This window comes from Carassius auratus, chromosome 19 (assembly GCF_003368295.1).
Source record: "Carassius auratus strain Wakin chromosome 19, ASM336829v1, whole genome shotgun sequence".
In the NCBI taxonomy this organism is placed as follows: Eukaryota; Metazoa; Chordata; class Actinopteri; order Cypriniformes; family Cyprinidae; genus Carassius; species Carassius auratus.
Window position 1 is genome coordinate 14663985 of NC_039261.1, and position 15088 is coordinate 14679072.

Below are 15088 nucleotides of genomic sequence, written 5' to 3' on the forward strand. Positions count from 1 at the left end.
CTCCCAGAGTAGTTCAAGTAGATCTGTAAAACATTTACGGTGATCTCATTAAATCATAGTCGCTCAAGCACGTTGATCTGTGAACTCAGAAAATCACGAGGGCGAGGCAACACGTGCCAGCGTCAACGCCACGTCGGCCTTTCAAACAAAATATAAACAAAACACTAAACTATGTTTTAGGATATATAATATAATAACATGAAAATAAAAATTAAATAAACGCAAAAACCATTCAGTGTTACCTGTGGCACTGCAGCGTCCCCAGAAGGGAAAAGATCGCACAGCGTGCAGGAAACGATATTTAACAGGGTCCTAATGCTGCAGGCAGGGTAGCGAAATATCTGCCTGAATGAAAATCTAAGCACACACACACACACACGAACACATTTTCTTCTTTACACTTTTTTTAAAATGACTGTATTTATGACTTAGTTTGAACTGACAGATGGGATATTTGTACAGTTAAAAAAAAAACAATTATCACGCCACATAAATATTTAAGGCCAGTCATACGCGTTAAAGTTAAATGTTGTTAAATAAAGTTTGCAGGAGGAAAACAAACATAAAAATACGAAAAATAAAATATAAAAGTGTTTAAATATTGCTCTCTCTCTCTCTATCTCTCTCTCTCTCTATCGCGCTCTGTTTGGTTGCTATGCAGCACAAAGTTGTGCGTCGTTGCCAAGAGGAAACGGAAATAAATCTTCTGAAGCCGCAGAAGTCTAAAGCTTTTTTGTTTTGTTTACATTTTTAGAGCTGTAACAATAAACTCTAAATCACTGGCAGGTGCTGCGGGACTCCTGCGGTGTTGTCGCGTCTGCACGCGTGTGTGGGGTGTACTGCACAGATATATACGGGTGTACTGGGGCGGACCGCTCGCGCTCATCATCAGAGAGACACACAGACACAATGGGAGGACAGAAGCTGCACTGATAACCAGTCTACTACTGAAGCGGCACTGATGTGGAGCTGGTGTTTGAAGAGCAGGCCAGAGATGCAGTGAGAATCGATTGGCACTGTGATAAATGCATTTGAATCTGCAGTAGGGCATTAGTGAGGTATTGTCTTAAGATTTCAGCTCTGTCCTTACGATGGATTTCCCTTTCGACCTGAATGCGCTGTTCACCGAGAGAATTACCGTGCTGGATAACAACTTGAGTGCAGCTCGGAGAGCGTATGGGAGGTAATGTGTGTTTTAATGTGTGCGGGGAGAGACATGGGTGGGATCTGTTCGCTGCATACACTGCTTTTGTCTTGAAACGGTGGCTGACACGGGTGTGCATTGGACATATACTGCTACCAGTGGGGATTTGGGATGTTCTTTTATTAGGATAAATGTGGCATTTGTTCCGGGTCATCTTTGTCATCTTTCTTTCCTGTAATGATAAGCCTATTGCTGTATGGAGAGCTTGACGTCAGAGGATGCAAACGCGGCCCTGAATAAAAAAAACAAAAACAAATCTGACATGAGTCTGTTTAAATCTGCCTTGGGTTTAATCTGAACTGTGCTGATTCTGCAAGACAGCAGCAGACTTTATTTGGATTAAACTAGAAGATATCACCTTATGCGATAGATAGATAGATAGATAGATAGATAGATAGATAGATAGATAGATAGATAGATAGATAGATAGATAGGTAGATAGATAGATTATAATAAATACTTTTCTAATAGATACGTTTTTAATGAATAAGCATGTATTTTTATTTTAGTATGAAGAATTTTCATAAAAATAACACAGTAACATATTATTATACTACAACAATTATAGATTTGACATTAATTTAAAAATTCGCCAAAAATATCTTTTATATAGCCAGCAGTTTTTAGTCTTTCACTGCATCCCAAATGACACACCTGCGGTCTGCACTTATGCACTATGTACTCAGCCATGTAGTGTGTATGCATTTTAAAAGATTATCTTATTATTAATAATTGGAGTCTGATAACCTTCCCCCTTCGCTAGTAATTAAAACTGCTACAGTTGAGTGCATGAATAGTACAGCATTCCACACTTTTTTTTTTTTTTTGGTTAAGTGCATCATCCTGGTAAATAAAGTGTACTTTTTCTTTTCTGAATTTTCAGTGTGAATGCACTACTGGCACTATTTATACTAAAATGTCATATAGTAGTGCATAAGTATGCAATTTAGGTCACACCTTTTGTGTGTTAACCGAGGTTATAAATGCTTATTGGTTGCTAAACATTGACAAAATCCACTGCAGATGTACACATTTAAATTAAAACATATTTATTCTAATGCCACCAGATGGTGTTTAACACAGTGTCTCCCAACCTTTTGGACTCCAAGGCTCTCTTTCGTTCTAGACAATATTCAAAGGCCCTCGTATCTTAGCTGGTCTTTCATGTATAAACTAAATCAAATTAAATTTAAGAAAAAATATGCATATGTCAATTTAATGTTGTACCTATTTTTTATTTGTGTATGTGTGTTTTAACATTTCAATAGAGATGCCCCCTAGTGGAGGACCATTGCTCTACCTACCCATTGGAACAAACCATGATTCACAAATCTGATGTAATGATATAATCTGATGGCAGCCTCTTGTATAGCCTCACAGCTATATATGATTCAGACTTGTCATTCAAAACAGTTATGCTTTGTACATGTGTACGCATCCGTTATGACTTGCATAACTGGAATCATAAATGCTGTGTGAGATTCCTAACATACCTGCTTTTTTTTCTCCAGACCAGATCCTATTCTTCAGATCAGCACAGTTATAGATGAGCTGGGCAAAGCCTCCTCTAAGGTGATAATGACGGTCTTTTTGAGCTTGCAGATGTCATTCAGTGTCAGCTTCAGCCTGTCATCATGTCGTGTGTGTGTGTGTGTGTATCTCCTCAGGCCCAGCAGCTGCCTGCTCCTATAACCAGTGCAGCGAAGCTCCAGGCCAACAAACACCATCTCTACATCCTGAAAGATGGAGAACAGAATGGGTTCGCTCTCTCTCTCTAGAACCTCTCTAAGCCTATGCTTCAGATTTAATCTATTTACACATCAATACAGCTGACCTCTCTCCTTCCTGTTTTTCCATTTCCATTTCATATAAACACATCCTCGTCTGATGTTAATAACAGTCTTTGACTCCCTCTTCCTGTCTTTCGCTTCACCAGAGGGAGGGGTGTTATCGTTGGTTTTCTGAAGGTTGGCTACAAGAAGCTGTTTTTACTTGTAAGTATTTGCTCATTATTGAGTTGGTAAATTCAGTCTTTTTAAATGTGATGTTTTAATGATTTACAGTATGTTGTAATTGCATCCAGGACCAGCGGGGGGCGCATTTGGAGACCGAGCCTTTATGTGTGCTGGATTTCTATGTGACAGAGACACTGCAGAGACATGGATACGGGCTCGAGCTCTTTGACTTCATGCTGAAAGTGAGTGTCTGTCGGCGGCCTGATTTAGTTGGCAGGAAAATCCTGTCATTTATTTACCCTGAATTAAGTCCAAACCATCTGACTTTCTTGCTTGTATGGAACACAAAAGGAGATGTTTCAAAGAATGTTCATGCTGCTCTTTTCCATGCAACAAAAACACACAAGGACAAGGTCAATATAATTCATTCACTTTATTCAAAGCCTCATTGTAGCTTTTAAAACTTATTTGCAAGTGCACATATATTTAGACTTGCCTCATCAAGACCAGGTTTGACGTTAATGATGCTAAACAGCATTGGTTTTTATGCATTTAAACCTTGCTGGATGCTAAATGGGAAGGTTGAGTTGAAAAGTGAAACTACGTTTTGTGCAGTGAAACATTTGTTAAAATACCTGCATTTTATTCAGATTTCTATTGCATAACTTACATTTTAAAATGTGAATATCTTATAGCTTGGTGTATTTCTCAGACAAAGCTGTCATACACATAAAATATAGCTCATTAGTTGTATGGACTGTGTTTATGCTTTTTTTTTTTGTAAAAAAGTTTTTGAAACTTGTGTGGAAAAGAGCAGCATGAACATTTTACCTAATATCTATTTTTGTGATTTCCGGTTGGAAAAAAACCAACTACTAGCTATTTTTTTTTATTATGTCCAGTAGAAAAGTATAAAGACCCATTTGTATTTAAAGCGGTGCAAAAAATGGATTGCGATTTTCATGCGCATCTCCTGTAAATAGAAGTATATCTCCAGCACGTGTGTTCAGATCAGGCTTGCCAGGTTTTCACAACAAATCCTGCCCAGTTGCTTCTCAAAACTACTCCAATCGCGTTTCCAGGAGGTTCCCTTATAAAAATTGCTTCCCGGGATTAAAATATATGTTTTTTGGCAGGGATGCCTTGGTAAAATTTGCATTTTAGGGGCTAAATATCATGTTATTGGTTATTGAGGTCGCTTCGACTTGCAGAAATGAAAAACAACCACAGACTTGGCAACACTGGTTGGCATTTACTACACAGAGCCGTAATTCACTGACAATCTACACAAAATCGATTTTTAAATCACAGATGATTCTTTGTCGATTTTGTGTTAGTTGTCGGTAGACTACGGCTCTGTGTAGTAACTGCCGCTCCACCTGAACCAGTGTTGCCAAGTCTGTGGTTGTTTTTCATGTCCTCGTTTGAAGCAACCCCAATACCAATAACGTGACATTTAGTGCCTAAAATGCAAATTTTACCAAGGCAACCCTTCCAAAAAATGTATATTTTAACCCCAGGACAATTTTTATTGTGGAACCTCCTGGAAACGCCTTTGGGCTAGTCTTGGACTAGTTTTGAGAAGCAACTGGTCAGGATTTGTTGTGAAAACTTGGCAACCCTGATCTGAACACACGTGCTGGAGATATACTTCTAATTAAAGGAGCATCTTTACTGACGAGATACGCATGAAAATCACATTGCATTTTTTGCACAGCCTTATTTGTATTTGCTACTAAACAGTCCTGTTTGTATTTTGTGACTCATGTTTTCCTATCCTTATCATATTCTCTGATTGAGCAGCACAAACGGGTGGAGCCTGAACAGATGGCGTACGATAGACCTTCTCCTAAATTCCTGTCATTTCTAGAAAAGCACTGTGATCTCAAGAACAGTGTGCCTCAGGTATGAAAGAGAAAGCACTGCAATCACAGCCAATCAGAGCATGTTTTGATGTTACTGTATGTGGAGAGAGATTTTGGAGCAGTGAGGTTTTAATTCCTGTACAGATAATTTATAGCATAGTGTTTTCCTCGAACAGTTAGGTGTGTATATGACTGTTGCAAAACTTGACTGTTATGATGTAATTCAATCATTTCTTCCCCTGTCACACTTGTTCTTCTCAGGTGAATAACTTTGTGGTGTTCACTGGATTCTTCCAGAGTAGATCAGGTAATGGCTGAATGCATCACTGTTCTTCCGTGTTCTTATGTGGGTTTGGAATGTTGTTCTGGATCTGTGCCAGGGTTCAATGCCTTATTCTCAGGACAACCTCCCATTCTCCTAATTACAGTTCGTGCGAGGCAGCACTGTATTGAAATTCCTCCTCTTTTTATTCTTCTTTTCTTCCTCAAATTTCTGAAGTAATTCAACTCAAAACTCTTAACAAACTGTTAATTCAAGCTACACCTGACGGTGACAAGGAAATACCTGCTATATATATATATATATATATATTATCATTGTAGTTTTCATTATTTTAATCCTTGCTGTTATTGTATTTTAATAAATATTCAAAATCATTTTCATTAATTGAAATAAAATATCAATATTAGATGAAAAACCTAAAAGTTGACGTCAATTTTAAAGTACAAAACTAAAACGAAATTAAATGTAAAAAATAATAATAATAATAATTCAAAATAATATTAATTCATAAATTCACAAATCATGAAATAAAAAAAAAAAAAAAAAAAAAAAAAGTAAAATGTCAGAAGTACAAATAATTACCGGTACTAAATCTTCAAACTTTAAATTATAAAAATATAAGCTAAAATATAAATTATGCTAAAATCGAGAACAATAATACTAAAAAGTAATTATTTAAACTGTATTATTTTACAGTAGTTGTACGACTTGTCTTAGTCTCTCTGTAACACTGCAACTGTCACAAAAATATCATAGCATAGTTATTGTTATTTTTATCTTAAAGGGTTAGGTCTTGTGTAACTTGTCTAACTTGTGTTTTACTCGCTCTCGAAGCATCCTAGGTGTATATTTCTCCTTTCAGACTAATCCATACGGATTTATATTAAAAATTTTCCTGTCTATTCCAAGCTCTATGATTGCAGTCAGCGGGTGTTGCAGTTGAACAGTCCACAAGTCGTCAAATAAAGCTCACGCATTCATAATAAACGTGACGCAGACGGCTCCGGGGGATGAAATAAAGCCTCCTGCAGCGAATCCACGTGTTTTTAAAGAAAAATACCAATATTTCAAATGTGATAAACCCTTTTCTCTCAAAGATTTTACAAAGAGTTGATAAGGATCACAAGTTCACCTGCATAATCAGGGTTAGGCTATCTTTCCTACTATTAAACAAGCATGTCATGTTCCTAGTATCTAATTTATTTATAATATTCTTTTGCCTCCTTGCAAAAAAAAGGGGGGGCATTTTAGCAGATTCCACAATTATTTGAAATAAAGTCTTTCTTTAGTTGTGCTTGTCCATAATGCTCACAGCTGTCTTTTTTGGTTCTTTTATTGTTTAATATTTCCAGTGCTTCTTTATTCAAACCAAGTGTATTTTCTAATCTAAACCTTCATCATATTATACATTTACATTCATGCATTTTGCAGAGACTTTTATCCAAAGCAACAGTGCATTCAAGCTATAATTTTTTTTTACCAGTATTATATTATATTATAATCTTTGTTCCTTGCAAAAACCGTTCCCGTGCATTTATTTATGTTTATATATATGTGACTCACCGAGCCCAGATCTGGGCTGTTTATAGTTGGTAGCTGCCATAGACTGAGTTTAACATGCAAGCAACTCAATACACCTATTGTTCAAGTGCTTTTGTCTCATGAAATCCACCCAGGAACACCTCCCTCCCCTTCAACGGATCAGGGGATGTACGGATTTTTGTAAGGACATTGAATATCTTTTGTTCTCTTCCCCTATCCCACCATCACCCGGCTTCCACCTTACTTATCACTCCCTTATTTGATATTCATGGTTTAGGAGAGAGTCCACTCACTATAGACTCTTCCTTTGCACTCATAACCTCTGCCCACATCAATCAGTCCCAACAAATTGCTTACAAATTCACTTCCTTACAAGATCCCTTGCTGTTCCCCTATAAAATCCAATTAGATAAGTGCTATATGTTTTCCCCATAGTGCAGTGGAATGGTAATCGATATATGCATTATGGCCATGGATATCTATGGATATGAATATGTGTGAAGAGTGCAGTGTACTGTTTTACTGCTTGCTGTACTCCAGACTTATTCTCAATCATACCAGTTGTTTCTTTTGGCTCTTTCTGACCCTTACAGCTGTCCAGCTGAGAAAAGTCCTGCCAAAAAAGCCAGAGGGAGAGATCAAACCATATTCACTAATGGAAAGAGAAGGTGGGTTACTCATAGTCTCCGTGTCGTATATTCAACAAATTGGTTCAATAGAGACACTAGTAGCTGACATTTACACCAACTAGCTGAATACTGACGTCATCCAGCCACTGGTATAAATAGTTTTAGCTAGAAACAGGCCTCCCTTTATTCATTAAATGTCTTGATTTGGTCCACCAGTTACTTTAGAGCTCTTAGGAAAGAGCTTTTTTCAGTGATCACAGGCATTTTGCAAAGAACAAGTACTCTCACGCCTAGTTTAGATATATTAGGGTTGTAATCTGGGGACTGTGAGTATCTAAATCCATGTATCAATTCAGTCAACAAGCATACAGGTGTCAAGAAGGAACAAAACAAATCTGTTTTTATTCAGAGCCGGTGTTATTCTTTAAAATACAGGAATGGAATGACATTTTATAAGCAGACAATCTACAGTGTGAAACAGAATACATAAGACTAGTGTAGTCCAATACTAAGCCTACTTATGAGCAAGGTCTTTTTAGTGATTCAAAAGCATATAGGTGTAGTCTAAAAATGATTAGAAGCAATCAGTTCTTTTTAGTGAGGTAAAAGCAGGAAAAAAAATTCTGAACTAATGATTCTTATTAGTCAGTTCTTTATAAATTCATGCATTTAGCAGACGCTTTTATCCAAAGTGACTTACAGTGCATTCAGGCTATCAATTTTTACATATCATGTGTTCCCGGGGAATCGAACCCCCAACCTTGCGCTTGTTTGCTAGCGCAGTGCTCTACCAGTTGAGCTACAGAAACACAGTGATTCAAAACCAAATGGGACAACTGGCGTAGTCTAATTGTCTAATAAATAATTCTGAACAATTGATTCTTTTTAGTGAGTTGAAAACACAATGTAAAAACAAAAAATAATCTAGTGTAATCAGATTCCTGAACACATGACTATTAGGAGCCAGTTCTTTTTTTGTGATTCAAATACAGTACAACCAATGCAATTTGATTGTCGAACAAATTATTCTGAGTAATTTTTATTGAATTAAAAACTAATCATAACTAATCAAACAATTCTTTATTAATGAATCAAGAACACACAGCACAACCAGTGTAGTCCGATTCCTGAACGAATGGATCTAATCAAACGGTTCTTTATATTGAATCAAGAACACACAGCACAACCAGTGTAGTCCGATTCCTGAACGAATGGATCTAATCAAACAATTCTTTATAGTGAATCAAGAACACACAGCACAACCAGTGTAGTCCGATTCCTGAACGAATGGATCTAATCAAACGGTTCTTTATATTGAATCAAGAACACACAGCACAACCAGTGTAGTCCGATTCCTGAACGAATGGATCTAATCAAACGGTTCTTTATATTGAATCAAGAACACACAGCACCACCAGTGTAGTCCGATTCCTGAACGAATGGATCTAATCAAACGGTTCTTTATAGTGAATCAAGAACACACAGCACAACCAGTGTAGTCTGATTCCTGAACGAATGGATCTAATCAAACGGTTCTTTATAGTGAATCAAGAACACACAGCACAACCAGTGTAGTCTGATTCCTGAACGAATGGATCTAATCAAACGGTTCTTTATAGTGAATCAAGAACACACAGCACAACCAGTGTAGTCTGATTCCTGAACGAATGGATCTAATCCAACAATTCTTTATTAGTGAATCAAAAACAAACCGCACAACCAGTGTAGTCTGATTCCTGAACGAATGGATCTAATCAAACGGTTCTTTATATTGAATCAAAAACCTACAGCACAACCAGTGTAGTCCGATTCCTGAACGAATGGATCTATTAAAACGGTTCTTTATAGTGAATCAAAAACACACGGCACAACCAGTGTAGTCTGATTCCTGAACAAACGACTGTAATGAGCCAGTAATTTATAGTGAGGCAATGGAATTGCATTTCACTTTTTCACATATCTCTTCTTTAAAAGTGCTAAAAGAATCATAAATGGAACTGTTAAGGAATCAGTAAGAGGAGTCACTTCCTCTCTTCCGCAGTGGTTCGGGAGGAGCAGAGGGTTCTCCCCTGGCCGTTCGTACGCCCCGTGGGTCCCCCCCACTCTCCCCCTCTGCTTCCCTCATCTCCACAATCCCGTTCACTCAGTGTGGGATCCTCCCCCAGCCGGGCCCCACTCCGCCCCGCCGCGGCCCCCGGGACCCCCTCCTCCCAGCTCAACGACAGCTGCAGGGCAAAACGCACCAGGTACATCTCAACCACACCTCACAGCCAGTTACAGCATACCTCAGTCTAACTCAGCGCTTTGCTTGCAAATATTTACATTGTTTCCTCTTCGCTTTTTCCATCTGGGGTTTATTTTGGCGACTGAGAGCATTTGCTCTGTGGGAATGAAAGTGAAGACACACTAAGGTCATTCATGTTCACGAAGAACCACTTCCTGTGTTAGAGGAATGCATGGTTTGCTTGGTGGCAGGAATGTGAACTCAGCTCATTAGTGCATCGTTATTGTATCACTGTGTACTGCATCAAGGACAGATACACGGCCTGTTTATTCTTCTAACACGTAAGCAGCCTTGACCACTTTATTTTGGAGAAGCTCTAAACATTTCTCCTCCTCTCTCTCTCTCTCTCTCTCTCTCTCTCCTCCTTTAATCTCTGATTATGACATGCTCGCTTTATGCATTGACTTCCCCAATTATTTCATGCTCCTTTTGTTGTCAAAACCTTCACTTTATTCGATGAGTTTCAACTCTTTGTTTTTCTTTTAAACACATGCTTTTCTCTCTTTTTCTCATTCTCTCATTCCACGCCAGCTCTCTAAATAGATCTAGGCTCAGCTTTCATTGACCCTCAGTCTTTAACGTCATTGTATTATTAAACTTCTTAGCAAGTTCAAATTAAAGGAGTAGTTCACCCAGAATTGAAAATTTGCTGAAAGTTTACTCACCCTCCGGTCATCCAAGATGTAGATGAGATTGTTTCTTCATGGGTACAGATTTGGAGAATTACATCACTTGGGTCACCAGTGGATCCTCTGCAGTGAATGGGTGCCGTCAGAATGAGAGTCCAAACAGCTGATAAAAACATACACAAATAATTCACACAACTTTACATCGTGTAAGGGGAAAAGATATGTGTTTGTAAGGAACAAAGCCTGGGGGCAATTTAATATTATAGTCTTATCCTTATTAGTAAAAATATATCAGTTGTATTATTAATTAGTGCACCTATATTTGTTTCCAGTATCAAAATATGATGTATTTCAAGTAGTCTGAGTTATATACATCATATTAAATGTATAATGTATAAAGCGTACAATGCAATTGCCCCCGGTCTCCCCTATTCTCAATATGGTATTACATAATATTCATGTTTTATCAGCTGTTTGGACTCTCATTCTGACGGCACCCATTCACTGCAATGGATCCACTTGTGAGCAAGTGATGCAATGCTACATTTCTCCAAATCTGTTCAGATGAAGAAACAAATTCATCTCTATTTTAGTTGGCGTGGGGTTGAGAAATATTCTGCCAGTTTTTATTGTTAGTTGATCTATTCCTTTGAAAAGAGATATTTTTTTTCTGTGGAACTCAAAAGAAGAATTCTGAAGAATCATCCAAAGATTCTGTAGAATTTTTGTGTTTCACAGATAAATAACTGTCAGTGGAAAACAGCTTGACGACAAATTCATGAAACATTTTTTTTATTGTCTGACTGAACTAAGCCTTTATTATTTTGCTTTCTGCCTTGTGAGTGTATGAACGATCAGATTTCCTGTAAAATGATTTGATAATACAATTTTCTGTACCTTTTCCAATAAGAGTGTTTTAAAAGATAGAACAGAGTTTTTACTGGTCACTTTACTTTAGTGCAAACCCTCAACTGTCAAACATTCTCTGTCTTGAGCAGCAAGTAATAAAAGTTACAGTTGAAAAAATCTAGGTTTTCTTTAATCACTTGTCAATTAATTCATTTGTCAGGTGCACATCAGGACTTTGGTTTCGGTCCAGATTTTTATCTTGAGAAATACAAAATATGAGAAATACACACAAACTGTAAAAGTAGACTTCTTAAAGAAGTCTCTTTAAAAAAGGTAAAAGATTGCAATAAAACAGTAATATTGTGATAAACTGTATCATTACAGTTTAAAATAACTGTTTTCCATTTTAATATATTTTCAAATGTAATTTATTTTCGGACGATAAGCTAAATTTTCAGCATCATTACTTTGATGAATAGGAAGTAAAAAATATTTTGTAACATTATACGTTTATTTCCACTTTTAATCAACATGTTTCCTTGCTGAATTAATGGCTTCTCTTTCTTTAAAAAATATCTTTCTGAAAATAAAATGAACGCAAGTGGTGTCCCCAAAAAGAAGAAAAATAAAATAAAAAATTGTTTAGTTAATTATATAACTATATATACTATATACTGGGTGTGTGTGTGTTTATATATATATATATATATATATATATATATATATATATATATATATATATATATATATATATATATATATATATATATATATATATTATTAATATTTTATTAATTTTTTTTTAAGCATTTTGCAAAAATAAAGTTTGTTTGGTTTAACATTTTAAAACCGTAGATCCCATGTGAAACATGAAGTATCTGCATACTTTGTGGTAGTCAGACACAATACTGTAGTTAAAATGGTGAACGAAACTCTTCTAGAAACCTTTCTGAGCTACATGTGCCCCTAAAATGCCAATTATATCAGTTTAAAGGTTAAAATACAAAATGGCTCAGAATAAATGGTTGTGAGAGAAGCTTGTGGATCAAGTTGACTCTTGCTTTGATATTTTAAGACCTAAAATATCAGCCATACATTTGACTGCAACTCTAATGTCCGAAAGAAAGCCAGGCATTAAGTTGCTAAATTACACCATATTAGTCTTTTCTTGAGTTTAAGAATCCACCATCACGTTACACAATCATTGCCCTGTGTCCTGTTTCACTGGAATTTGTTTTCATACAATGTTGGGTTTTGAATTTGCGTTTGAGGTTATGTTTAATTCCGTTTTTATTTGTGTTTTTTTTCTGTCACATTTATTTAATTGTTCATTTTTTCTTTTTCTTTTTTTTTTCATTTATTTCTCCTTTTCCCCTCCCTTCTTCTCGGCCCTCCGTCCCGTACCTCTATTGCTGTTGTTCGTCCATTTCCTCATATCCTGTAGCCATCAGGGTCTGGTTGCCAGGAGCAGCCTCTACAGTCGCCATATCAACAGCCGAGACCTCGGGCAATTATTGCCAGAACAGCAGAACCCCTTGAAGCTTCCAGGTAATGCACCGTTTGAACTGCAATCAGCCATTTACCACTGCGCACCGTGAAGCGTTACGATGGTCCACAGGAAACCACATTAGTAAACCATTAGTAGCTGTGGTGTGTGCTTCCTCAGGGCTGAAAGCAGAGCTCTGTCAGAGAGTGTGTGACACAGGGGCAAACGCAGATGCAGAGGAACACAAACACACTTCAGAAAGGTCGGGCTTTTCTTGCATAACCTTTGTGAGAGTCACTTTCACCTGGTGCTGCTTGCTGTATTATTTACATGTGAATTGGGAATGAATACTGAAGAAAACACCAGGGATTGAGAGCAAGATAATGACTAGGTCTCCACAGAATCCACGACTGCAGAATTCCACAGAAACCACTGGCGATTTCTGCTGAATTTGTTTGTTAATGAGGTTTGCCAAGCCAAGCATCACTTTTATTTTTTGTGATAGCTCACACTGAGGGTTAGGATTTGAGCAAACCATTAACCCAGAGCATGCAAATTTGCTGCATAATTCACCCCATATTGTCATGCTTATTAATGTGTTTTTTTGGAGGACAAAAATCTTAACAGATCTCTGACCAAGTTTTGTGAAAAAGAAGTGCATTTAATTGTAATGAATACGCACTTGTCATGTACGTCAGATCTAGAAGTATGTTTTTTTATGTAATTGTACTTGCAGATATTATCAATTAAATAAAAGGCCACTTAAGTACACTTAAAGAGAGCTCCCTTTCATGACAAGGTTTCTTGGCACACTTAAGTACACTTAAAAAAAAAAAAAATTAAATCCAATTTTAAGTTTTACTTTTAAATTATGTTTTACATGATTACTTACACTGAACAAAATTATAGACACAACCCTTTTGTTTTTGCCCCCATTTTTCATGAGCTGATCTCAAAGATCTAAGAGCTATGTACACAGAAGGCCTATTTCTGTCAAATATTGTTCACAAATCTGTCTAAATCTGTGTTCGTGAGCACTTCTCCTTTGCCGAGATAATCCATCCATCTCACAGGTGTGGAATATCAAGATGCTGACTAGACTAGAAATAATATGATCATGCTTTCAGCTGCATCTACGAGTCAAGTACTCTCAGATCAGTTTTAACATTATTATATCCAAACCATGTCTTTTTGCATTTAACTTTTTACAATAAATGCAAAAAATAAATAAATAAAAGAATCATGAAAGTGTGTATATTCTGTGTGGACCTAGTTCTAGGTCAGGAAATACAGTGTGTGCATGTTCCTACTTTATCATTTTCTTTCTTCTTGTTCTGATATAAGTTTGATTTCACTTGCTGCTTTTCTTCTCAGCCTTGGCCTTGTACTTAATTCACTTGAAATCATCTGCTTATTATTCTGCTTTTTTTGCTCGATCTTTCATTGTTTTTCATCTTCTTTTCCAGACCGCATCTTCAAGGCCAGGTTGTGTCCCTTCCGAAAATTGCCGCCACTAAGAAAGATCATGTTCAGGAGCAGACCTCCATAACACCCCTGGACCGCAAAGAAGAGCTGCAGACCCAAGTGTCACAGAACAGAGCAGAGGACTGGAGGAAAGGTGGAGCGGCTGAGGTGGAGAGGGGCGGAGGGAGAGGCGGATGGTCCTGGACGGTTGGGGAGAGCCGATGTATGGCCCAATGGGTCCGACAGAAACAAGAGTATCGCAGCACACGGCCCTGGTGACGGAAGATGGTGGAAGGCAAAGTTCACTCAAAAATTAAATTAATCCTTAATTACTCACTCTCATGTGTTGTTCCAAACCCATAAGATCTTTATTCATCTTCAGAACACAAATTATGATATTTCTGATGAAATCCGAGAGCTTTCTTACCCTGCATAGACAGCAATGTAATTACCCCGATCAAGGCCCAGAAAGGTAGTAAAGGCATTGTTAAAATAGTCCATGTGACACCAGTGCTTCAACCTTAATTTTATGAAGCTGCGAGAATACATTTTGTGCGTGAAGAAATCAAAAATAATACATTTTCTGATGTAGAACTCGGATGAACTGCACATTGTTCACAAGCAGAAGAATTTGTGAATGCACATTGAAGACTGACACGGAAGAGAAGGAATTGTTGAAAAGTAAATTCATCATTTCTTTGTGCACAAAAAAGTATTCTCGTGGCTTCATAAAATTATTATTATTATTATTACATTGCTGTCTATGCAGGGTCAGAAAGCTCTCGGATTTCATCAGAAATCTTAATTTGTGTTCTGAAGATGAACGGAGGTCTCACGGGTTTGGAACGACATGAGGGTGAGTAATTAGTGACAGAATTTTCATTTTTGGGTGAACTAT

At 37.1% G+C, this 15088-nt stretch overlaps 1 protein-coding gene across 11 annotated transcripts; it reads left to right on the plus strand.

The window, feature by feature from the left end:
- The first annotated feature begins 605 nt into the window (after window positions 1-605).
- On the plus strand, window positions 606-14592 carry atat1 (alpha tubulin acetyltransferase 1). Of its 11 annotated transcripts, none has more exons than XM_026289082.1 (13): window positions 607-1183; window positions 2716-2776; window positions 2872-2963; window positions 3141-3198; window positions 3288-3401; window positions 4963-5064; window positions 5286-5331; window positions 6984-7029; window positions 7443-7517; window positions 9520-9724; window positions 12685-12788; window positions 12886-12988; window positions 14193-14327. In XM_026289082.1, the coding sequence occupies exons 1-12, from the start codon at window positions 1092-1094 to the stop codon at window positions 12938-12940; spliced, it is 1050 nt and encodes a 349-aa protein (XP_026144867.1). In that variant the 5' UTR covers window positions 607-1091; the 3' UTR covers window positions 12941-12988; window positions 14193-14327. The 11 variants fall into 11 exon arrangements, with proteins under 11 accessions (XP_026144870.1, XP_026144871.1, XP_026144867.1 ...); XM_026289084.1 differs by having other exon boundaries at window positions 610-1183; window positions 12907-12988; XM_026289078.1 differs by lacking the exon at window positions 12886-12988 and having other exon boundaries at window positions 610-1183; window positions 14193-14592.
- Window positions 14593-15088: the final 496 nt, after the last annotated feature.

What these genes read in the sequence shown, in the direction of transcription:
- atat1 (XM_026289076.1), top strand. Translation starts at nt 1,092, where the DNA reads ATGGATTTCCCTTTCGACCTGAATGCGCTGTTCACCGAGAGAATTACC. An exon ending in TGGGCAAAGCCTCCTCTAAG is followed by an intron (nt 2,777 to 2,871) that starts GTGATAATGACG and finishes GTATCTCCTCAG; the next exon opens with GCCCAGCAGCTGCCTGCTCC. An exon ending in AAAGATGGAGAACAGAATGG is followed by an intron (nt 2,964 to 3,140) that starts GTTCGCTCTCTC and finishes TCGCTTCACCAG; the next exon opens with AGGGAGGGGTGTTATCGTTG.